The sequence below is a fragment of the Meleagris gallopavo genome, chromosome 17 (genome assembly GCF_000146605.3).
Source record: "Meleagris gallopavo isolate NT-WF06-2002-E0010 breed Aviagen turkey brand Nicholas breeding stock chromosome 17, Turkey_5.1, whole genome shotgun sequence".
Lineage (NCBI taxonomy): Eukaryota > Metazoa > Chordata > Aves > Galliformes > Phasianidae > Meleagris > Meleagris gallopavo.
In genome coordinates, this window is record NC_015027.2 from 3874039 (window position 1) to 3898622 (window position 24584).

Consider the following 24584-nt stretch of genomic DNA (forward strand, 5'->3'; position numbering starts at 1 on the left):
CTTTCCTCTCCACCAGTGCTGTACCAGTATCGCAGAGAGCGTTTGGAAGCACTGGTTTATTGTAGATGCCATCCTTCATGCTGTAACAGGAGCTGCTCAGCACATGAATAGCTTCTTAAAAACGCATTTTGAACAACTGCATTGTGTATGCCTGTGATATCATGGTGAGCTATTTTAGTTCCGTATATCTTTTTTGTTCCACTCCTGTTGTATTTTGCTGCTCGGCACTGTAAATGTCTTTTTCACCTCAGAGGCACTTGCATTTTCCCAGGAAGATATACTGATCCCTGAGGTGTGGCTGATGCATCACTGCAGTTAGCTTGTGAAGTAGCTCGGGGTCCTTTGGGATGCAGGGTGCTTTGTATTTGTCAGTTGTGATTCAGCGAAACTTGCTTCCATCTGAACCTGCTGTATCAATCAGAGAAGCAACATAATTAATCATGACTGGGCTGCACGAAAGTTGCACACATCAGAAGCAAGAGTCCTGGAGTTGTTCGTGCTGATGGTGGGCATGGAGATGAGCAAGATTAATAGTGACACTGCCATGAACTGTGCCTGACTGCTGTCTTCTCCTGCCATCCATCATCATCACCACATGTTGGGTGGGAAAGGGAAGCAGTTCACAAAAGAAGGATCAGAACAGTGAAAAACTTTCATACATCTCTATTCTCTCCTCCAAAAGCAGCTTAAATTTTGTTTCAGCTGTTAAGCAGTGGATGCAGTACTTCAGCACAGAAATGACAGAAGCAGCCCCCTCCCCTCAGAAAAGAGAAGTTAACTTGTCAAGCCATGTAAAGCATTTTAATTACAATTTGTATAACATGTATAAATAAATATTACATTCTTTCAGTCTACAATGCATACTAGGCTTATCGTGTTAAAACGTCCGTCTATGTTACTGGGTGGCAGGATTGATTTTGTCTCAGTAAAAAAAAAAACAAAACCAAAAACAAACAACAACAAAAAACAACAAAGGAACAACAGCAAAAAGAAAGCTCCCCTAACAACAAACTATTAGAAGTTAATAAATTAAAAGAAAAAAAAAAGAAAAAAAAAAGAAAGAAATACATCAGTAGAGACAGGACGATGCAAGTGCTTCCAGCTAACAGTCAAGACATAATACTGCTTTCCAAAAGGCTGGATATACCATCTTCCTTGGAGTTACCAAAGGTTTGGGATGTCAAAGGTTTTTTGATCTGCGTCTCACTGGTGTGAACTGGCACTGAGTCAATGCAGTTCTGCCAGTTTATACAACAAATAACTATTTTGTATTTCCTTCAGATTCATTACTGGTTTTGTATTATTTTTTAATACAAGATAATGGATGTACTGTCTAGTCAAAAATTTTCAATCTTAGCTGGGTTAATGGCAAAAATATAAGTGTATATGTATATTTTTTAGATCAATACAGAGCTCTAGGTATTCCTTGATCTTGCTTCAGTAATATTTCTCCCCCTCTGAACAGCTACAAGGAAACACAAGTCTGGGGACAATTCGTTCATTCTTCCAACTCTCAAAGCTTAGTGGGAACTGGTGACTAGAAGGAACAGAAACTTACAGAATGAAATCACGAACTCATGAACTTGGAACAAACCCCCACCAAAATCCAGATTGTATATATTTGACCTGTGACAGTCTCTGTTCCAGGTACACTTAAAATAAACCAGTGGATACTTCCTCTGGTTGTAACTTCGACATGGTAATGCAACACAGCACCTTGGTCCCTTGGTAAAACATGGGAATTTTGGTTGTGGAAACGTAAAACAAATAACGAAACAAACAATCCAAACCTGAAATTAAAATGAACATTTCTTCCAAATGGAACATATTTCTAGCTAGAATGAAACAATTGAGGCTTTTGCTTTCAGAAGAGACCACCATAAATGAAAACTGTTCAATATTTGTCCTCTGAACTCTTTAAGTGATAGGAGATCTTTATAGCCAACTTAGAAATAAAATATTCTTGGTCCACTGCAGACTTCCTATATTGAAAATTTTCCTGGTTTTAAGATAATTAGAAGAAAAATACAAAAGGGAAAATGACTGTGTTTCAATCTAGAAGACAAACAGAAAAGTAAAAATAAAAATAGCAAGTAATTTCTTTCTCCTTCATATTTAATGCCAAAGACATATCTTCACTTCAAATGAAAGAAGAGAAAGAACCAGACTGAGTTACAGTATGAAGTCTTCTTATGGGTCGTATGTCCATAACTGGGATGTTCTATTGGAAATATAAACAAGCAATTCTTTGCTTCTTGCTTATTCTTTTTAAGGTCTTATATTATCTTTATCTTTTTTTTTTTCCTGAATATTTTTGGTACTTTGAAACATCAGTATAATTATTGTTTCTGTGACCCATAATATATATTTTCACAACCTCACCTTGCCCAGTTCATTATACTGGCCATACCATCTCCTTGTTCCTTTCTGCTATTTATATCCTAAATCCATGAAAAGCTTTTGGGAAAGCAAAGCAAAGTGAAAAACCTGAAGAAAAATACACGTAGCCACAGACAGTTTGGCAACTTTCTTTCCCTGATTGTAAAAAACTGCCTCATAATTTCTCCTGGGGATCCTTTTCCCACCCCCTCTTCTGTCCCAATATATACTGTAGAACTGAAGGCATCAAGGTGTGGTTAAACCCCCCTCCCCCCAAAAAAAATAATAAATCCCAGCAAGGAGCTACACTTTATCTTTGAGCTTCTCCATGTAGTTTCTTATCTCTTTGGAGTCCCCCAGGTCCATATCCTGGCACACCCACTTAATGTCATCGTCATTGCTACTTAGGATTGAATTGACAGTCGGACAACCGTCGTCGGGTGGGATGGTGGTGAATGTTGTGAATTTTACCCGCTTCCTTTTAGAAGTTGGCGAATGTAAAGGTTCGGATTTCTGTTCCTTTACGACCTTGCCCCCTGAGTCAGCACTCCTGTGAATCTGGCTCTGAATGTTCTTCTGAGCACTGCCATTGAGGAGCTGGTTGCTCTCCTCACAACCCGTCCCTCGGTCAATAATAGTTGTGTGTTCATCCTGCTGAGGCAATGCATCTGCTGTGTTCTCCAGCAGTTCTGCTTCATTTCCCAGCCAGACCCAGTCGTGGGAATGGGTCATAGTGGTCTGTCCTTCCACCAGAACCTGCTTGTGACGGTACTTAAGTGCAAATGTTGCACAGTTTATTAGGAAGACTAGAATTGCCAGGCAGAAGACCCCTAGCAGAGCATACATCCCAATCTCCAGATCACTAAGGCCCCGAGGTGTCTGCACCAGATCATTTTCCTCCATGCCTGCGTTGCCTTTTGGGAGATCTACTTGAGCAGGGAAGTTGGTGAAGTCTATGGGAATGTTCTGCAGCTGGCTATCATCCGAGAGTTTGCCACCATCCAGCTTGTTGTTTTTAATCACTTTATTTTTTATTACAGATTTTGCTGTGGTGCCGACTTTCCTGATGGTGCTTTCCTCTCGCTCTGCTGAAGAGCCACCATAATACCGTCCCTCCTGGCCATAACGCTCCTGGTCAGGTGCTTTGTGCCGGCGGTCGCTGGCATGGTTTTCAATCTCCTCACCATCGTAATCTCCACCTGTATCAGAGTCTGCATCATTCTGGCCAAACTTGACTTTGATGTTGCCATTCCCCACAGCCAGGATACTTTTCCTCTTAGACTTCTGGCAGGCTTCAGAAATCATCATGTCCACCTTGACTAAGGTGCCCTGACCTTCACCTTCTGCTGCCACAACCGGCCATTTCAAGGCAGCATTCTGATGGACCGAGACAACAGCTTCATCTAATGATACAGCAGAAAGAGAGAAGTCCTTAGAGTCATAAATGTCCAACGGAGTAACAGAGCTGTCACTGAACTGAATCCAGGTGCTTACCACAGCTTCCTGAAAGGAGAGGGGTATGGTTAAAGACAGGATCTCAAACAGAACAGCTAAACCCACGGCCGCTCATTGATCTCTCAGCTCTGAATGAAAGCTGGAGGAAATGGGAGACAAAGTCTCTGCATTGCACTTAGAGCAAACCAGGCTTCAGCCGACGGGGCAGAAGGTTAGTCTCATTTTTCACTGACATTCCACTGCTACCCTTCCTGCAAGTATTTTGCAAAAGAACATATGAAATAATGGATGTCAGATGCCCGCAATACCGAATATCCATTGGTGAGCTACAATTTACATAATTCACAAAGAAAGCCATTCCTGTCATGCAAAACCTGGAAAAGACAAAACAGAAAAATTACTATAGGCACTTGAAAATTAGAAGTTTTCTTCATGTTGCCCATGCACAGGTATCACAGGAAGCTGTCAAATCCAACAAGGCATAAGTATCTTTGCAGGAATAAAGAGCTACCCAGGTATCTTGGCAATGCTTGGAGCAGAAGATTCACCTGAAAGAAAAAGAGTCATGGAACAATTCCATTTTTCAGATTTGTTCTATCAAAACACACTTTATCCTTGAGATAGTGAAAAACTCTTCTGCATTTCTGTGTCAAGGAGAGGAGGATGAGGATTCTGGTATGATCTCTGTGATATCAACAGAAATGGCTTGGATTTAATTGGACTGTCTTTGTTCTCTGCAGGAAGCACCACTAGAAGTCATCGTTAGAAGAAAATACAAAGCTAGAGGTCAGCTGTTTGCCATTTGAATCCAATCCAGATGATACAGATATTTACTTCTCCATGTCTCAGTAGCTTTCTTTGCAGGAGATTTCTTTATTTTTTCATTTGCTCTATGTCTTGCCTGTTAAGCCAGCAGACATGCAGGCAGATTGCTGGAGTGCAGCTTCACACAAAAACTAAGTTCTTTTCTTCACCAGACTTAAACTGCAGATGGCCCTAATAACTTTACACACGGGTACATCAGAACAACTGGGCTGAAAATCACCACTGGGGAAAAACATTGCCACCCTGTTACCATCCAGGCATAATACAAATTTATAACCCAATATGGTTTCCAATTGGTTACAATTTGCTATGCTATGGTTATAAACAAAGGGAATTGCTACCCTTCTAGTTAAATTTAAAGCTTTTCAATGAAAACAGCAAGGGGAATTTAGCTACTCAGAAGGTTGGACTATACTGAATACATGATTTCCAAAGTACTATCAGCAAGTTCCTGGGGGACTGAAAGAAGGAAAATAAGTTGTGGCACAACAAGAAAGAAGGCAAAGTTCTCAATGATTCACATGTGCTTCAAATAGCTGAAACAGAGCCAGAGTAGCTCAGGAGCTGTTAAGGGTAAAATGCGTATGGAAATTTAAACAGCTGATCTTTCATTGGAGAAACAACCCTAAAATGGCTGAAAAGGCTGAAGCATAGAGCTAGATGGCACAGCTTAAACATACATCATAGAAATCTGTAGCAGAGCAAACTCAGCCATGGGAAAATAAAAAAAAGTTCTATGGAGATGTGTAGGGAGAAAAAGATGCCTCTCCACTTGTAATTCAACACTATTGCCTTCCTTCACCCTAAAAAAGGAGGAGTCCAGCATTGAGAATTTCAGTCCAAATGGCAAGAAATTTGCAATCAAAATTAAAACTTTCATTTTGGCCACTATTTCTTTATTAGTCTGCATGCCTGATTTTATGAAGCAGAGGTAGAGAAGAAAGAAATGAGATGAGATTTCCAGACACACATGATTTACTACAAATATCAGCAGTATGCAATACCTTAGGTGCTATTTTTTCCATTACTGAGGTTTTTTTTGTTTCCAAAAGACCATTTTTTTCAAAGGAAGAACCAATTTATTCACAACACAACACAACACAACACTGTCATGCTTATACTATGGATGGTGTTAATTAAAAAGGGGGAGAAAAAGAGTGAAAAAGAGATGGAATCTCAAATCATGCCAAAATATATTGCATCAGTCCCAATATTCCATTCAGCAACAGATCATTTCCTCTCATTCACATTGTTAAAGGCAAGCTGAAGGCAAAGGAAGGAAGTGAATTTCCCAAATGATTATAAATTCTGAAAAGCTAAAAAGAAAAAGAAAAAGAAGTGATTTAGTACCATGTCCTTCAAAGAGCTGTTTCTGCAAATCCTATGTACTGCATCAATAAATCCCCTCCGAATCTCTGACAGGGACCTCCAATTACTATCAGCAGATGAAGATGGATTGGAGCCTTCTTACCTGCAAAGCTCTTGCCCTCAATCTGATGCCCTCAAGACTGAAGTGACAAATACTTGCATTCATTAATTATTAAGCATAAACAAATAGTCTGAGGGATTCTCTCTCCAGTCTTTCTTCCTTCCACTTTTCCTTTCACTTATGCACACACACACACACAAACACTCAGTTGTACTCTGTGAACAAATGAACCACAACTACACATTAGTGTCAGCCTCTCTTAGAGAGCAGGATGATTTATATGGTGGCAGTGATGATGTGAAGTGAGTCAGATACTGCATATTAGATCACATTAATGACAGCACAATCCAATCCAGAAGAGATGAAGAAACTACTTTCCACAACCACTTATAAATACCATGTTTTTCCTAAACACATAAAATATTTATATATTTTATATAAAGGACATATTTTGTCTATATTTTTTCTTGTGCTTTTGCCATTCTCCCCCATTCTAAGTACAATTACACAGCAGATCAACAAGTGTGACAGTTTTTCTTCATCTGCTGCAGTTTCACCACCTTTTCTAGCTCTGTATTATGTTGCTGTTTATCAGTCCAAAGATGCCACTTGACAAATCTTTTTGGATAGCCTTGAGTTTTGCTTTCTACTAGTATTGTTATCTTTTATTATCCACATAATGCTTAGGTGGATAAAAATAGGGGGAAATTACCGGGGTAAATAAGTGACATGATATTAATGGAAACTGAGAAGATATGTATTGCCTGATCTGGAATGCTCCAACTCCCCCTGTATGAGTCAACCAAAAACACCACTGTTTGCTGGCTATGCCTGTTCCACCTAGTGAAAACTACCAGGCTCACTCTGCAGAAGGCAACCTGAATGCAGGAAGCAGAGCTGGTTGGGAAGCTCAGCAGAAAGCACATAAGACAGAGATCTAATGGGTCCTGCGGAGCTGGGACTTGCACAAGTTGCCTGTGAAAATCTAGGAGCCATACTGCTGGTTATTTTGCCCTCTAAAGCCTCAAATATCCTTTGAAAGTCTGGCATCTTATTGTGTTCCACCGAGCCCATCTGTGGCATCACAGAAACCTTTCAGCATGAAAGATTGTGATTACAAAGTATCCTTGCTCAAAAAAACCTGGGGTTAGCTTGGTACCAGGGCATGATACCTTGTATTCTTCAAGCAAAAATTAGAGAAATAAGATATGTAGGACTGATTGCATTTTAGAGAATGCTGATGCTTAGAAACATGCATGAGAGGACTTATCAATATATTTTACCTCATCCCATGACAAGAGTTTTTCAAATGGCCTTCATTCACCAAAGCACATGTAATAGAAGCTGTGAATAAGCCTTAAACTTCTGGTGTCAGCTGCAATAGTCTTGGAGCGAGGCAGGACATCAAAGGAAAAAAGGACATCAGAACAGCTCTGCAGAAAATACCACCCCCCCAAAAAAAATAAAGGAAAATGTACACTGTTCTCAGCTTCCTCTATTAGACCAGCTCTGATAGTTTCATCTGGGGACTTGAATGCTGAAATGGGTTTCCCAAAAAATATCAAAGTATTACATGTCCATTTATTTTTAAGCCTGCGGCTTGTGTAGTAAAAACTCGGCTTGATCATTATGATGTGGAAATGAAAAGCAGCCAACACTCAGATCTGAATTCAAACCATGCATTCCTTTACTGCGTATTTCTTTCTCTCCTTTTTGTCCAGTCTGCTAATGTGACATTCCTTTCCAGTGGGAATTTGCTTGTATTTGTAAGGGAAGAATTCAGATTCTTATCTAACAACACATCGTTTCTCTTTCCCATGCTGCTCAATCCCTTTATCACACAAGGTGCCATTACATTCATTGCTCTATCAGTTTAAAGAATATAGAAACACAATTTAAAAGTAATTTACACTGCAAGAACAAAGTAATGAATTCACACCATAAAAATACCCTCAATATCCATTACTTAACTCTGAGATGTCAGTGAACTCCCAGAACTAGTTTTCATGAAGGACATAAGCTAAAAAAGGACAGTATTGTGTCAATCCAAAGGGCAGGGATGTGTAAGAACTCCAGCTTGTCATCCTGGCTCAAGTGACACTGAGCACCCTCACCTCCTATCAGAGGGAAAGCTGACATCTTGCAGGACACTTCCTGAGGTTACAGATGACCTCATAGTGCTGGGTCTTGTCACTGATGTCAACATGAGCTACACGCATGGAGGAGAAGAACTTGGCCTTTAAAAAGTGCTAACACTGCTCTTTTTGATTCCATAGAAAATATCTTCAGTTTTCTAGTAGCACTGAGAGATGCTTTAATACATACAGCTATTTACTAAGGGCTTTCTTTTTTCTTTCTTCCACTTTATCCACTGCCATTTCAGTTTATTACACTACATGCCATACCCTTCAGTGACGAAAAAGCTATGATATGACTGAGTTTCCCCTGAAGAGCTAGCAGAAATTTAAGAGTCCTTGAAGCTCATTCAGATCTCAAAACACTTAAACACTGAAGATTTTCTTTTATTTACATTTTGAAGAAGGCTTTAAGATAGCAGTGTTTATTTGAACAAGTCTGCAAGCCAAATAGAACAGCTTTCCTACCTGAGCAGATTGCCTCTAAAAACAGACTGTGCACAGCTACAGTTTCCAAATTTTCAGAAAATATTTCAACTTAATACTTAAAATTTGGTTAACCTCCACTTATTTTTAGGCACCTAAATCATTAGTCCACTTTCAGCATCAAAGAACTAGCCATTGATTTCAAGAAACGGAGTTGTGGGCTCAGCATCTCACAACGTCATCTCAGGTAATTAGTTGCCCAACAATAGATAGAGATACCTAATTTCAGGCATCTGAGAGTAAAAGGAAGGAAAAAATGGCTTATCTACTTTGAATTGCTAAATGTTTGGGAAAACTGTGAATCTTTTCAAGACTTGTGCTTTGGCTGTTGTTACCTGTGCAGAAATGATGTGTATAACCAAGGAAATAATCTAGTCATAATGTTCACTGAAAGTCACAGATAAAATACTGAATTCATTCCTATGATATTGAAGGATCTGTAATATCACAACTGCAAAGTGCTGTGTGTTTTCTACTGCATTACGAAGGTGTACTGCTTAATCTGGAAGGAGCAATATTGTGCCTGCCAGAGTACCAAATACCCAAGCATATTTGTTAATACATGTTGAGGCTTGGCCATTGAAAATACTAAAGCGGAGCTAAGGAAAATATTTGACTAAGAACACGCTGACATATAACAATATTGATATATATATATATATATACAATTATTCCTGAGAAAAAGGACTTCAGCTATCCTAACTTCTATTTTGTTTCTCAGCTGCATCAGTATGGTTCTTTGTAGGCTCAGGCAGTAGGGACAGCAGCATCGCTGTGCTGCTCAGCACTATACCACACAGAAGATACTGTTCAGAATGGAATATGCCCAGTCATTTCTGTAACAGAAATGTGCCACTTGGAGGAAACACATACTATTTCCCACAAGAAAATTCAGCTTCAACAAAAATATTTCACTAAAATTTTGTTCCAAAAGACAGACACTGGGAAAAAGTATTTCAAAACAAACTAGGTTTATATGTTGTCATTTTTTTTTGTTATTTCATAACTTGCCAATTGACATGATATAGAATGTCATTTCATATCATACTACCATGCCATAATACAATATGAGATGCCATACTGTACACTAATGATGTCATTTATTAGTATGTCTTAATATGTTGTGTTCTGATAAGTATCTTTGCATACTCAGGCCTACAAATCTGAGTAATTGATGATAAATCTGTCAAACTTTCCAGATTCACAAGCTCTTTTATCTGGAATCAAAGCTATGATTCTTCCAATGATGCTGCCACAGAAATGGTGTTCTGTCTACTTAATGCAATTGGGTTAGGCATGCTTTAGCTTTTACTTTTATGGTCTTTGAGGGCACCATGTCAGAAGTGGTTTCTAAGCCCTGGAGAAAGGGCATAAATGGGTTAATTAGATAAGATTCTTAGGTCTACAGGATACAGTAAATTGAGCAGATGGGCAGCATGTCCTCCTAGTTTGGACATTTTCCTGTCACTAAGTTATAAAACAATCTAAATTATTTTCATGTTCCAGAAAATTAGGTAGCAATAATCACAAAAATGGGCCATTAAGGTTGACTTGAGATGTAATACAGTTTCTCTTAGAGGAGTAAATGTAGTCAAAGTTAACTGCATGGTCCCCAACCCCACTCCTCAAATTGGCTGACTGAGCAATGAACATAGATACAATATGTTTTGCTGCTGTTGTTTTCAATCTGTTCCAATACAACTGTTTGCCTTGGTCTGGTGTTAATCCTCTTCCCTCTTTTCTACATGAGAACTGAGGACTGCTTGGAAGCCTCCTTTTCCAGAGATGGAAATTTGCTGGCTTAAATTAAGAATCACCATATTGACACCCTAATAATGAACTCCCCAAAATCTATTTGAAAAAGGACAGTGGAGACTGGAAGCCTGCTGTGAATCCAAGAGGAAAAAGAAACGTATTTGGCTTTCTTCTGCTTCTACATTATAGCTCTTCAAAATATAAAATTGTTGTGATACACAGAGCTCTTTGCTCTCTGGCACGGAAAACAAGGGCATGCTCATATAGCAAACAGAGATCACTGTCCAGAGACTGTGTTGCAAAAATAACAGCTGTTGCATTATTTAAAGAAAGGGTACTAAAAATGTAAATAATGCAAACTTTAGTATAGCCAGGACTCTTAGTGTGGATTAAGTCCATATCTGAAAGGAAGAAATGAGAAGACAAATCCAGAGTAACTCTATAGAAAAGCAATTGCTGTAGACATGAGCTAGGATTACTTGTACACTTGATACTAAAATATCACATGTACTTTGCGTTGATAAAACACTGTCCCCATTCCAAAAGGCAACAACAGTAAAATCTGAAGTATAAACTACCTGCTTAGGAGTGTGAAGTAGCTCTTGAGCAACAGTTGTAGCCACAATTGCACGACTACTTGCTGCGCTTGGCTGAAGAAAGAGTGAAAGCCCAGCCACCATCTGGACTCCAAGGTCTGTTATGGTCACTTTGTCATCTAGAACAGTCACTGTCTTCTCTGCCAGGATGGAGTCAGACAGAGGAGACAAAACCTTTAGAGAAACACAAAAGAATCAATTTAGAGAAGGGACAGTAAGTTAAAATAATATCTCTTATGTTCATTTTTCTTCTTGTCTCCAAAGCCTTAAGCATAAAACCTAGTAGGAGAGTGCACTGAAAAGGCAGTCTGATTTCAAATGGTGTGTGGGAAAAAACATTCAGTACAGAGGTTATTCCTAAGGGAGTTTAGACACATTTAGGATTTGTCCTTTGCTTCTTTGCCTGGTAATTCCCGTATTAAATTTCCCTTTAACAAAATTGGGAGACAAACTGCTGTCTTTACGGGAACTTTGGAGGGCATTGTTCACACATTTATTGTCCTCTCCACTTTCCCCATCTCATAGACAAGCTTTATTCAGATTTCGTGCATTGGGTTTCTTCAGCTGGAGAAGAACTGAGACATGGTACTGTCAATTTCCACTATCAGCCTTTCTGAGTTAATTCACCAGGCTGTATTTTTGTTTCCTGAGTTAACAATTAACAAAGTCAAAAGAAAATAGGCATTATCTAAAGGTCTTCATGTTATAAAGTCAAAATGATGCTCATCAGTTGACTGGTGATAGTCTGCATCTATGTGAGACAAGGACTCTGACTTCTCACAACCTGCAATTGCTGCCTTTTCTAAATGCCTCTGAAGGCTGCATGTCCCACTCCTGGTCATTCAGCATGTCTTGCACTGTCACTACCTTGGTTGAATGTCCCCTCATTAACACTGTGTGTGACACTCTAGAAGGTCACAGGAATGTGATGGGAAATTATCCTGTTTCAAGACAGAGGAAAGCTGTACTGTATTTCGTGCTCATGCATAGATTCTCTAAGTGAATGGTAGAATGTGGCAGTCCAGAGCACAGTACCTGCATTGTTGTCATTCCTACTTCCCGTCCGATTAAAATCCTTCCTTCTTGCAGCTTGGCAATGTGAGGTTCTTCCAGCTTCATAAAATCCATTACGAGGTCTGTAATGTCAAACTGCCAATCCGAGCCCAGCAGGTAGCTCAGCTGACCCCAACGGGCTAGAATCCTCAGCTACAAACTGTGTCAGGACTCGCACCACTGGCATGCTGGTACTGGAGAGTGCATCCTCTTCCTTTCCGTTCATCTTCATCTTCATCATCACTGTCTCTGGTGGGTCTTTTGATTAAAAAAAATAAAAAAAAAAAAGAAGTAAAGAATCGTTTTCAGGAAAATTAGTGAAACTAACTCTGGAGTGCTAGTGGAGAGGATTCCCTTAAGTTATTAAGCCCTCCCTTCTTTTGTGTTAAGATCACTGCTAATCTGTGGCTATTTAGCACGATAAAGAACAATACAAATGGACAACAACACTCCTTCATCTAAGTTGGTATATGTGAACAACAGTTACTATTACAAAGTTTTATACTCTGTTGCACGTGATAGACAAAACACTCCATAGGCTTTAAAACCTTTATTAGACCTGCAAATGTCCAGAGCAAAACTAAAGATTCCAGTGCTGTTGTTACACAAGGAAAGATGCTGCATTTGGTGCAGAAGCAGCTGTTCCTGCTGAGACTTAAAATCAACTCTATTATTTCACAAAAATACCCAAGAAATCGAGCATCTCAAACACACCTTTTGTTGGAAACCACGGGGACTCGCCAGCCTTTTATTTGGCTCAGTTCTGTGTCCGAAATGTCTATTTGAAGAGGCAGGCGTGGGACCCAGACTGTGATTTGCAGAGGAGCGCTCAGATACTGATACGTGAAGTTCACGAGCACATTCACCTTGCCTTTCATTTCTTTGCCATTGACATAAACATAGTCACATCTATCAGAAACCTAAGGTGAGGGAGAGAGAAAGAAGAAAAGGTAATTGTTGAAACAACACGGGCTCTAAGGGTAATCCTCAAAGCTCAAAACAAAACAAAACAGAAAAACCCAAAAAAGACTCTTTTTTTGCATGCTAATGACAACCTTTTAGAATGGGAGCAGATGAACACAAAAATTCATCATTGGCTCTGGAGGTGCCTGAAAACTGGATACCAATTATGAAAGTAGTGGTCGATTCTCTGTTTGCTATGCACTGTTCACAGTACTGTGGAATTTGAAATGAGCATGGCTCCTTCGCACTTGGCCAAGAGGAGCTTGAGAAACCATGACAGGTCTCAATGGTGGCAAGCAACAAATCGAAGCTCTACCCCAACAAGTTTTGACCTTCAGCAGGAGGTGACACTGCTTTCAGTCCTCAAAACAAAGCTGACTTTGGAGTGGATTTCAGCCACTGCAGAATAACAGAAGTCTATTCATTCCCTCTGCAATAAACATTATCTGTTTGTAAATGTTTTCATTTTAGTTAATGCTGTAAAGTATTTCTAAACACTGCAGTAGATTTATCATTAACATGTAAATACTGTCTTGAAATATAAGCAAGTATTATCATAGCCATGTAAGAGTTATATCAGTAATCACATCTTTAATCAATGTTGTAATTTACAGACCATTGAGTTTTCTCATTTATTACTTTACTGAGTACCAGTGATAAAATCACTCCCAAATATATAAATCATTAAGAGGGATGCAAATAGTATGAAGTGACTCCATGTGATAAAGTCATTGTCGTATCTATTCCTAAAGGTGTCATAAATGTCTGGGGAAATCCTGTGGTACATTAATCATATATTAAGTGGCTAGCAATGGGAGCTGTTATATTATTAAATGAGCTGGCATGTCTGGAGAAATTAACAGTAAACCCAGCAGATTTCTTCTACTCCTGTACTTGCTCCCATCCCATCAGATACATTTCATCACCCGTAACAAATATTGGCAGTGGTGGTAATGTGTCTCTCCACCTGAACACATACCATCATCTGCTCCCTTTTACTTCCACTCAACACCATTTTATTCTAATGAAGATTTCCAACTGGAAACTTTCACATCCTCACACTCATAGAACAGATGGGTGTCCTTTGTGATCACAGATATAGGAGCTGAATTTTTCCCAGTTTGACATATACACCCCACTTTGTATCCTTTGTCAGGTTTAAGTGCTGCCCACATTCTGGTAAAATAATTGATTGCAAAAGGAAACTTCAGAGAATATAATACAAACATTTTTATGACTCATTTACTAAGAAGGTTATGCTGTGGCTGGGCTCTGCTGACTGAAAACAGTGCTACAAGCTACAGTAGAAGGCCCACCAGCTTTTCTAGGCTTCTCTCTCAGACCAAGGTTTAAAAGTCTGATGGTATCAACACAAATGGCATGCCCCATTTTTACACATGTTAACTTGAATGGTAATCAGAAACAGTCTTTATTCACACTAGGCTGTTTCAGAATGACTGCTCAATTTAATCTACAGGTACTATGCAGCAGAGATGTATAATGTGATACGTTCTACAATAGAGTGATTCACAACCCTGTCCTAGATTTGCTGCTGTGGCTTTCTACAGTGCCTTTGCATCAGCTTCACCCTGGGAGAAGCAGCATCAGGAAAATGTTTCTCATGAAAATTACTACAGAACAGGCAAGTGAAGGCTACATGTCAGGAGTTCCAGCCTGGACTCCTTGACAACATCATCTCTGCCTAGAGCACAACTACTAGCACACACTGGGGCAGTCAGCTCCCATATTTGAGCTGCTGATATCTAACACAAGCCTGTTGTCCAGATGCTGCTGTCTCCCCTGCACGAAAACAAGTGGCCAGTGGCTGACTCTCAATGCTTGGCAGCATCAGACCCCCTCTTCCAGCAGCTGACAATGTCTCTCCATCTCTGACAGAAATTTGGGAATTATCTTAACCAGATTTTTAATTCTTTGATGGCTGAAGTTAAAAGGAATTCATATCTAAAAAAAATAACAAAAAAATTAATGTTATCTATAGCACAACATCTTCAGTGAAAGTACAAGGAAGTCCTGGCTGACATTGAATCAGATTTCTGTCTTCCTCTATGATCTCAGGAAAGTCAGTTCAACTCTTTCTCTCTGTTTTCTCCCACTATTGCAAGCAATGCAGCCCAGGGAGCCTTGGTCAGAAGAGTCAGAAAGCCATAGCACCTGGAGAGCAGATCGATTTCTAGAGCCAAATCAGAAATAGTGTTCCTGGAGGACAAGATTCTATCTCTGGGTCAGCTGATAAAGCAGCTTCAGATATGACTCTTTTTTCCTGAGCTCTACCTTCTTCTGAGCAGAAGTCTTTGGGGAGGCTGGTCAATGAGATCTAACTGAATTATGCTTGGAGCAGTAGCCAGTCCCCTTCTGAAACTGGCTCCATCCTGTTCATTTCTATGGAGCTGATCCCAAAGGCAAGTGCATGAGCCTTTGGAGTTAGCTGAACAAGCTTCTTGTTTATACACATAGTAAGCCACATGCACAAGCTGTTAAAAGATTCCTGATAACATATTTAGCTTCAGTCCTACCAGATCTGGTCTAGGTGTATGATTTAATATTATCTAAAGCCCAACATTGTCAGTAACAGAACAAATGTGTCTGTCAGGAAAAAAATACAATAACAATAGCAGCAAAACTGCAAGTCCTAAATGGTCCTGGGCTGAGATCCAAACTCCATCTATATTTGTAAAGCTGCTATATGCCTTCACGGGTATACGACAAACAAATGGCTAAACAAATACATATAGCATCCTAAGGTAGTGGCTGCTGCAACTAACAAGCAGCCCTTAAAATTGCTACAGGTTAATATTTAGAACTAGGCATGCATCAGCAACAGTGGCAGGTCTTTATGACTTGCACTGAGAAAAACATTACTCTCTTCACCAAATACAAGCAGTGCTAATGTCCTTACACATGCTCCTTCTTCTGTTCCTTTATTTCCTATAAAGACATAACTCAGAGAGAGTATAGGAGGAGCACAGCTGATATGGTATTACTGCATGCATTTCAACTTTGTGCCTTCAGGTATCCATTATTCTTGAAGTCACACTGATTGCTTTTTACAAAGAAAGGCAACAGACTACCCAACTTGTGCTGTACAGGGGTGAAAGGGAGAAGGGAACAGTATCTCAGCATCTAATTCACAATGTGAAGGCTAACTTGCTAAGCGGATGCCCGTCACAAAAAAATGCAGGAGTTATGTGTGCTGCATCAGCCCACTTAGCTCAGACTGACTCAGTCAGATGGAAGTAACAGCACAGTCAACTTGTTAGAACAATTCAAAGCAGAATAGATGACACTATTTTGATCTTTACACACATGGGGTTTAAAAAAGATGAAAACAAGAATGATGGGGACAACTAAAAGCACTGCCCCATGGAATCATAGAAGAAAGGTGAAAGGGAGATTAAAAAAGGGTAATAAATTAAACAGGATCATGTTAGAAATCACATTATTTTTAATTTAAAAGGGAATTTTGTTTATGTATTTTGGATAGATAGATGAAAGTCTCTGTTTCCTCCAGGGCTTTGCAATGCTTCTGAGAAGGTCACCAAACATCACAGTGACCAGCACTCGTCTGCCCACAGTACTTCAAGAAGTCCCTGACAGAGACTGCAAGGCTGGAGACTGAGCAGAGATCTGCGTCTTTTCTCTTGTTGTATTTATGCTTTGACTACAAAAACATTCTCTGTCTGAAATGGCTTTTTATTCTTTAGCTACAGAAGAAGTGAGAGATGATGAAGGGAAAGGCTGCTTAGCCACCACCTTTAAGTGATTGTTTTTTCCTTTCTGTGTAGCAGATCGGCGAGGAGTTTTGCATTATAAAGAGATTTCTGATGTTATTTCAGCAGTTTCTCTCATTATTAAGCTGCATTCAGCTACTTTTCTCCTTTTCTCCATTTTTCTAACTTCTTTCTCCAGATTAAAACTAAAATAAAGAAGCTAGTTGGCTAAAGATGGGGCTAAGCACAGTTCTCTGGGGATTTCTACTTTGTTTCTCTTTTTTTCTGGCATTGTATTTTTGTGTCCCTTTGCTACAAAGGCCATTGTCTTTCCAAATGGCTTGGACAGATTCACTCTGCAACAAATCACATTTTATTGAGCTGACAGAGCAAACTACTGCCTGGAAATCAAAAGAAGAGTCATTCTTGAATCACTACCTGTGGCACTCTGACTTTGTGATCTGGGGGGTGAACATACCTTTCCACCTAGTAATGAACAAATTAACTGCAACAGATATTGGGATTCCTAGTGGCAGTCAAATGTAAAACTTCTGGGTCTTCCTTTTTCTTACTTATTTCAGATTAAGGTCTTGATCCCACACTGAGGTCTGTATTGCAGAATTGCAAGAATCGAGATGGCTATCACAACATGAGCTGCCTGTCACCCCATAAGGGGTGTGACATGTACTGCCTTGGACTCTGCAGCTATAAAAGGGCTGCTGACACTTCTGAAAGATTATCTCCCCTTTGTTGGCTAAATTCTGCTACAGATTACTGAGAAATTTTCATCCAATTGCTGCTGGAGGCAGATAGTTTAAAAAAGACAAATATCATGTCAAATATAAGCTGGGACTGTCTTTCAAAAGATGGCAAACTCAAAACGCTGTCTGCTCTGGTTTGTGTCAGTTGTACGCAGGAGTGGAAAGAATGACAGCTATAAGACCCACAAATAAATGGTACCAACTACGTGAGCCTAGCATATAGCTTGTTTATCGTCCAAGCAGTTTTTCACCTCTAAAGACATTAATCCTTAGCAACAGGTCCCTGAAGGACAGTCCTGAAGGACAAAAAAGAGAAGCTTTTAATATGGCAATGCTGTTAAGTTTTATGAAAACTGCAAATTTGTGAAGAATCTATCTGTTTTCTAGGAACAAATCTCTCTGGTTTACCCTTAACTAAACACCCTGAGGTTTAAAATTCTCAAAACTTTTAAATGGACAGAAATGAAGAGAAATGGGAAAGCGATTCTAGGTTGACCTGCTTGAGTAGGGGAGCTGGACAAGGTGACCTTCAGAGGTCCCTTTTAACCTCACCTATTCTGCAATTAAATAATTTCATGTTATGATAACGGTAGAAGTCCTTCTTGTGTTCATTAGCCTTCTACACCTAGAAAGGCTAATTGCAAATAAAGACATAAATATTTCAATATCCGTGGGATAAATATTTTAAACTCTACTTTTGGTAGAGTTGCTTCACGAACTGATTGGCTTCCATCACTTGAAGGTATGAAAAAAGCAGTAGAAGTGTCAGAGAAATCAAAGGGAAGCAAATGCAGCTTGATAAGTACTTTGTAGGATGTTAGCTGGCTACTGCTCTGTACATACAGAGGAAGACTAAAATGATTAAAACTAACTTGTATTCTTAGAGAGAAGCTTTAGGTGTGACTGGCATGAGCAGTGACTGTGGGTGATGAGAACCTTGCTGAGATACGTACATAAAGTGGAGGCATATTCAGCTGGAGGCCACTTTAAGTAAAATAGGCCAAAATGACTTGTCAAAAACTTCTGCAGGTCAGGGTTAGAAATGTGAAGAGTTGTGTTCTTTCCTCCTAGATCGCTTTTTGAAAAGTGAGGCTGCTCAGCCTTCTTCAATGAAGTTTGCATTGAGGCAGTAATACATAAATCCAACGTAACCCTGGGTTCAGCACGTGGTGAACAGTTTGATGCTCCCAACTTCTCTTGGAAATAACATCAAGATGCCAAAAAAATCTGCTTCCCTTCAGAATAACCCTCAGAATAATGTCTGGGCTGCAAGAGCAGGAAACCTGCATGCCAGGTATGTCTGTGTGCCACTGCCCTTGCAGTCCTTCACATCTGCCACACCTGATATAGAATGCTTTTCTGTCACTCACAGTTTTAATACGATAGACAAAAAGAAGCTTGCATTTCTGTTAAGAGCCCATACCTCACAGAGATGTTACTCCTGTTTTTTTTTCCCCACCTCAATCTGCTTTTATTGTTGGAAGAACATACTTTATACTTTGTGTGATGAGACCAATATTGCAGTTTCGAAGAATCTGATCTCAGGTTTCTTGAAGGACATTGTCTCTCAACAAGACAGAGCAAGAATGGACATCCTATTTCTGAACAGGTCTGGCCTTGATGGGCTCTCTTCTTAGGGACCTGGCCAGGCAGGTTTTGTGATACGTGGCTTCCAATCTATTCTCTATGACTTGGGCTCACATTCTCCTCACTCTGTTATTTTGACAAGACAAAGAAGCATTGCTATGTGTCTTTAAACAAGTTAATCCTTTATTTAAAATAATAAACTTTGTAGTGGCTTCTCAGATGATCATTCCTATCGGGCTGGAAAGGTCCAGAATCTGTTATTTTGAGTAAACCCATTTGCTCATTTCTGTTATACTAATGTAAGTGTTGCTATGTATTCAAAGGTTACATAAATGCTTAAATATTTATGAAAGCACTTCTATGAGAAAAAAGCTTTTTTCAGTGCCTCTTAAAGGAATCTCAATTTCAGTGAGAAAACTTACAGGATAATTAGTAAAGAACAGTGATGCTCAGCACTTTTCAAAGATATGACTCTTACAATTTCAGCTCAGCATCATCACTCTTACATACCAGAAGGGCAATTGAAGTACATGAAGGTTAAGCTTTGTGCAAAAAAGTCATTCGTCCCATTAATAAATACAAAGCACCAGAATGACTTATCCATTAAGTATACTAACACTTAAATATCAGACAGAAAATGCTAAGCAGTGATAAACCATTCCACTAGATTTTGAGATTTTCTAGGATTTTGTAACATTTGTATCCTTGCTGTAGAATTTGTTTTACAATAATCTTACAACAGTATTTTCTGCAGAAATTTCAGAGGTTTTCAGGTTATGGTTCTATAGATTAAGAAAGTCTACATTACATTAACATTACCTGATGGCAACTGCTTCATAAGAGGGATTTCAGTGCCTGATTGAAAAACTCTGAGTAATCAGTAACCTGCTGCTGGAAAATGGAAGCAGTCTCAAGGTCCTTAGTACTTATTTCCTCATGCTAGACTGTTTAAACCTGGTAAGAGTTAAAGCTTCAGACACGAACTCTTCCATGATCTCTGGCATGATATTTACAGCTCTGTCACACTCAGAGCAGCCTTTATAAAGGAGGTATCCATTACAGCAGTTGCTAATTGCTAGTGTGCCTTGACTTTACCAGAACCACTCCCTGTTTCCACTGATTTCAGCTGGAGCTGCGCTCAGTGACTTGGAAAGTGAAGCCAAAAACTCCCCTCACCAGGAGAGCATGAAGACAAATACAGCAATGAAGACTTTACCCTGATAAGGCTGTCATAATAAATGAAAGGCTTGGTTTTTTTCCTATTGCAAGCCAGAATAACGTTGAGAGTTGCTTAATACCTATGACCCAGCAGAATAAAATGAATATGTTTCTGGAAAATATTGAGACTAATCACCCCCACTCTGGAAACAGTGATGAGGGAGCAGGGCAGACATTACACTTTAATAAGTGATTAAAGCCACTCTTAGAATTAACTCTCTGCAGTTTTCAGTGGACAACATGGCTTCTGCTTTCACGTTGCATTGTGCTTGTGAACAGCTGCCATGTTCCAAATGTGGTTTCAGTCCCTGCAATCAGCCCTCAGGCAAAATTCCCAGCAACCCGCACTAATAATGCAGGGAATGAGCCCCGAGCACTGAAGAAAAGGAGAGAATTCTGTAAAGTCAGGGCCATAGTTTAGAAGCAATTTGGACTCTGTCCTCTGAGAAGCATCTGCATTTTCAGTATCAGCAGCCAGATTAGCAAAACTAACTAGAAAACCCCCAAAGCTAGAGAGCATTTCTTAGGGAAAAGGCTGTACATTATCTAATCTCATTACAAAGATTTTGCTGGCAGCTTTGCAGAGCAGAAGCAGTACATTTAACTAACTGAATATCATTCACTATGACAGAACTGAGAGAGTAAAAGGGGCAAAAAATGCCAGCTGAGGCTGGAGGGCATCTATTTGCTCCCAAATGACCAGCTTTTGAAGCTCAACTGTAGCTGTGCCGAGCCACAGGAGCTCTCTGCAGATACCATTATCACGTAAAACAAAATCTGTCTTATTTTGTGCACTCTCAAGTCAAGTAATTTCTGAAAATGGGGCAGAATAGAGAGTTTGGCTACTGCTCACTAGGGATGCACCAGTCTACACATACAGCGCAGTCCCAAATTTCTTGCGTGTCAAAGCAGGGTGAATGAAGAGACTTTTAATTTCTTCCAACTACATGCTTTGGACAGTAGCTGCACATCTGAGAACATCACATTGCTTGTGGTTACCTAACTTCATATGTATCTACGGTATACAAGTTCACACTGTGTATATTACAGTTATTAGCAGGAAAAAAAGGAAAAAGAGAGGCAAAACATCACTTTTTCTAACTATATTTTTCAAACAGATCTGGAGAAAACATCTAATCCTCCCATCAAATCTATAGCTGCCACAAGACTCATTCTATTTCTCCCATTCTCTTCCCTAGTCTTGAACTTGCAGCTTTGAAGTTGATTTTGAAGCATTTTCTGTGGATTTTCAGGCATTGTTATCGCCACTTTGCTTTGATTTTTCATTTGGGATGTATAGGTTTTCCACTCCGGCATCACTAACACCAGCAGTGAACTGCGTGAAGGCATGAGATGACAGGGAAAGCAGTCTGCAAGGGTATGGCTCAAATGCTTCATTAGCTGCCTTTGAAATCTTTGCCTATTATGTGATGGCAAGGTATTTACACCTTTTATTGCTGGATTCAAGTAGCTCAGATTATGTCTATTTTGAGTTTCAATTTCAATTGAGACCGACTGTTTGGACAATAGTGTTATACATTAATGGCAGAACATCTTCCATGAAAGCTCCACATACGGCTGTCCTCTGTGTTGTATTTGCATCTGATATTACTGTGCAATCAGGTTTCATTTTTCTGAAACTCCTCTGAAGTTTTTTCACTTTGCTGATATGTATTGATCCCTGTAAATCACAGGGCTATGAGAAGTATGGAGGAGGGCAAGGAGGTGGATTTTCTCTTTGTAATTCTGTTCAGAATACATATCGTATTGGATTTACCGGAAGAAAAGCCTACAAAGTAACAGGGCTTAAAGAACAGCAAAACAATGGAATGTCCGTGCTGTGACTTTCCTTGTGTTTTCAAAGCTTTTTACTTTCAAACAGATCACACAGAAAAGCAGTATCAGAAGCAGAAAGAGGAACCATCAGATAGAAAAACTGCTAGTTTTGCACTCACAGAGATACAGCTTCTGCTTTCAAGGCTATAGCAGAATGTGGTGAGTTGGAACTGTATTTGCAGTTCATCAGCCACTGCACGTTCATTTCAGGAAAGCGATTTGTGCTGGCCCTCGTGGTTTCTGCACCATGGGGGGAAGCATTGACAGATCCTATGCTTGTTCAGAGCCTGCTGCTGTGTTCCCTCAGCAGGGAGCATACCTAGCTCACAGTCCAAAAGCAGCACGGTTGTGATGGTTCTCAGAGCAGTGTCACATGAACTGGGCATCCTGCTCTCACTTCTGGAGCTAACCAAGGGAAGGCATACCTGAGAATGAACACAGACTCCTCACAAGGGAGAATGCAACTTTTCTATTTTCCTTCCAGAAAGTTTCAGCTCCTAATTTTTCTTATTTTTCCCAGTGAGAGCACTGCTGCAATTTTGGCTATGTGAATGATGCACCTGAAAGAGGCATCAGAGCTCTGTGAGCAGCTGCCTCCGTGCCACAAGAGGAGGAGGACTGCTTGTAACTATGGATGCTTTGACTGAACCCTTCATGCTCCCACCAAACCACAGAAGACAACATCACATTCAAGCATATGGTCATAATGGATTTCAGGAAACCCTGTTTCATTTTTCCTTTCATCTCACAGGACTGAGTTAGGAACGAGACATTTTTTAGTCTAAACTTCATCCTCCTACTTGTTATTCAGCATTGACATCTCTAGAACAGTTGCACCTACCTAACAAATTCCAAATAGAGGTTTCTTTGACCTAAGTAAAAGTTGAGCAATAAATCAATTGCATTGTAATCACTGTAGCAGCTTTTATTTGGGGGGTAGCACTTTTCCTTGATCAAAAAAGCTGTAGGAACAACAGGTTAGTTCACATCAGCCCCTTATTCTTATCTTCTCCTACAACCTCAAAGCAGAACGCTAAACCCTAAATCCTCTGAGTCTTGAAGGCTTTGCAGTAAAGCCCCATACAAAGAAAACATGCACGTGCTGAGGTGCAATAGAGGTTTGGACACTTCTCCTGCTACGTCTAGCAGGACTTGGAATGTATGAGAAAAAAATGCAACGTGCCCATGATGTGCCAGGGTTTCTAATGGACTGATTTCTTCTGAAATTCTGCTTCCCTGTGAAATCACCATCTGCATCATCACACTTCATCACAGCCATCACCACATCATTACTCGCCTCCAGATGCAGAGAAAGCAGAGGGAAGAAAGGCTATGGGAAGCTTTGCTTGGAGCAGACTTTTCTTGCCTCTGACTAATACAGAATTTCTTAATTCTTGTATTTTGGCGTTATCCATAACTTTTCATTGAACTAAGTACAGTTATCTACAAATTATGCTTAGGAAGCACTGATTCTCTATGAGACCACTGTAACACTAATAGTGTAACCTTTTAATTTCAATAGGAAAGGAATCAGATCTTGAATTAGTCCTATGGAAAGTGACACAACAAATATTTAGGTCATTCCTCAACAATCTCAAGCATTTCCATACCCTTCCATAGATATTTATAGATGCATATTTTTATAGAAAGCACTTATTTTTGTTACGGGATTTGTTTTGCACCACGGTACTATGATGAGCCATGAAGGAGCCCGAGGGACTGTCCCTATACTGTTAAAAATTCAGGGTGAGCTTTCCTGATGGCTTTAATGAGTGCAGCACTTTAATGAGTGCAGCACTGAGCTGTAAGAGTTCGATCCTTTAGAGCTGCCTGCAGCTCAGCCTCCCACCTTGGAACTGCATTCAGTCTACTGACAGAAAAACAGGTAACGCAATTTCTAATAAAACTACCTAAAGATGATGCCAACTAGTGGTTCCAAACCAAAGTAAAAGCAGTGCTTTCCTTTTCTACTTGCAAAATACACTGTACATTTTGCTAATACTGGAAAGCAGTGACATTTCTTTGCAGTTATCTGAGCAGCAGCCCCTGTCCATGGCAGGGGGGTGGAACTAAATGATGATAGAATCATAGAATCTTTAAGGTCCCCTCTAACCCATATCATTCTATGACTCTATGATTACACGAACTGAAGAGGTTGAACAATAGCTATTTGTTTAAGATTGAGTATATTAAGACAATAGAAAAGTGTCTTCTAAATATGTATCTTCTTAATAAATGCCCATGACTTCTCTAAGAAACAGGTTTTGTGTGTCATATGGTGCCAGACGTAAAGTTTAAAAATTAAGTTACTACAATTAGCATACAACTATTTATTTATCTATTAGGAACCCAGGTCCATCTGTCAGCTTCCTTATTGG

General features: G+C 39.7%; 1 protein-coding gene across 1 annotated transcript in view; it reads right to left on the reverse strand.

Moving 5' to 3' along the window:
* Positions 1–2660: 2660 nt before the first annotated feature.
* Positions 2661–24584, reverse strand: part of LOC100549845 (transmembrane protein 132C) — a 30512-nt gene continuing 8588 nt past the window's right edge. The window contains 6 exon segments of the mRNA XM_031555951.1: positions 2661–3882; positions 11043–11234; positions 12096–12249; positions 12251–12291; positions 12293–12371; positions 12828–13033. Of these exon segments, the coding sequence (XP_031411811.1) occupies positions 2683–3882; positions 11043–11234; positions 12096–12249; positions 12251–12291; positions 12293–12371; positions 12828–12991 (1830 nt within the window). The 5' untranslated portion in view covers positions 12992–13033 and the 3' untranslated portion in view covers positions 2661–2682.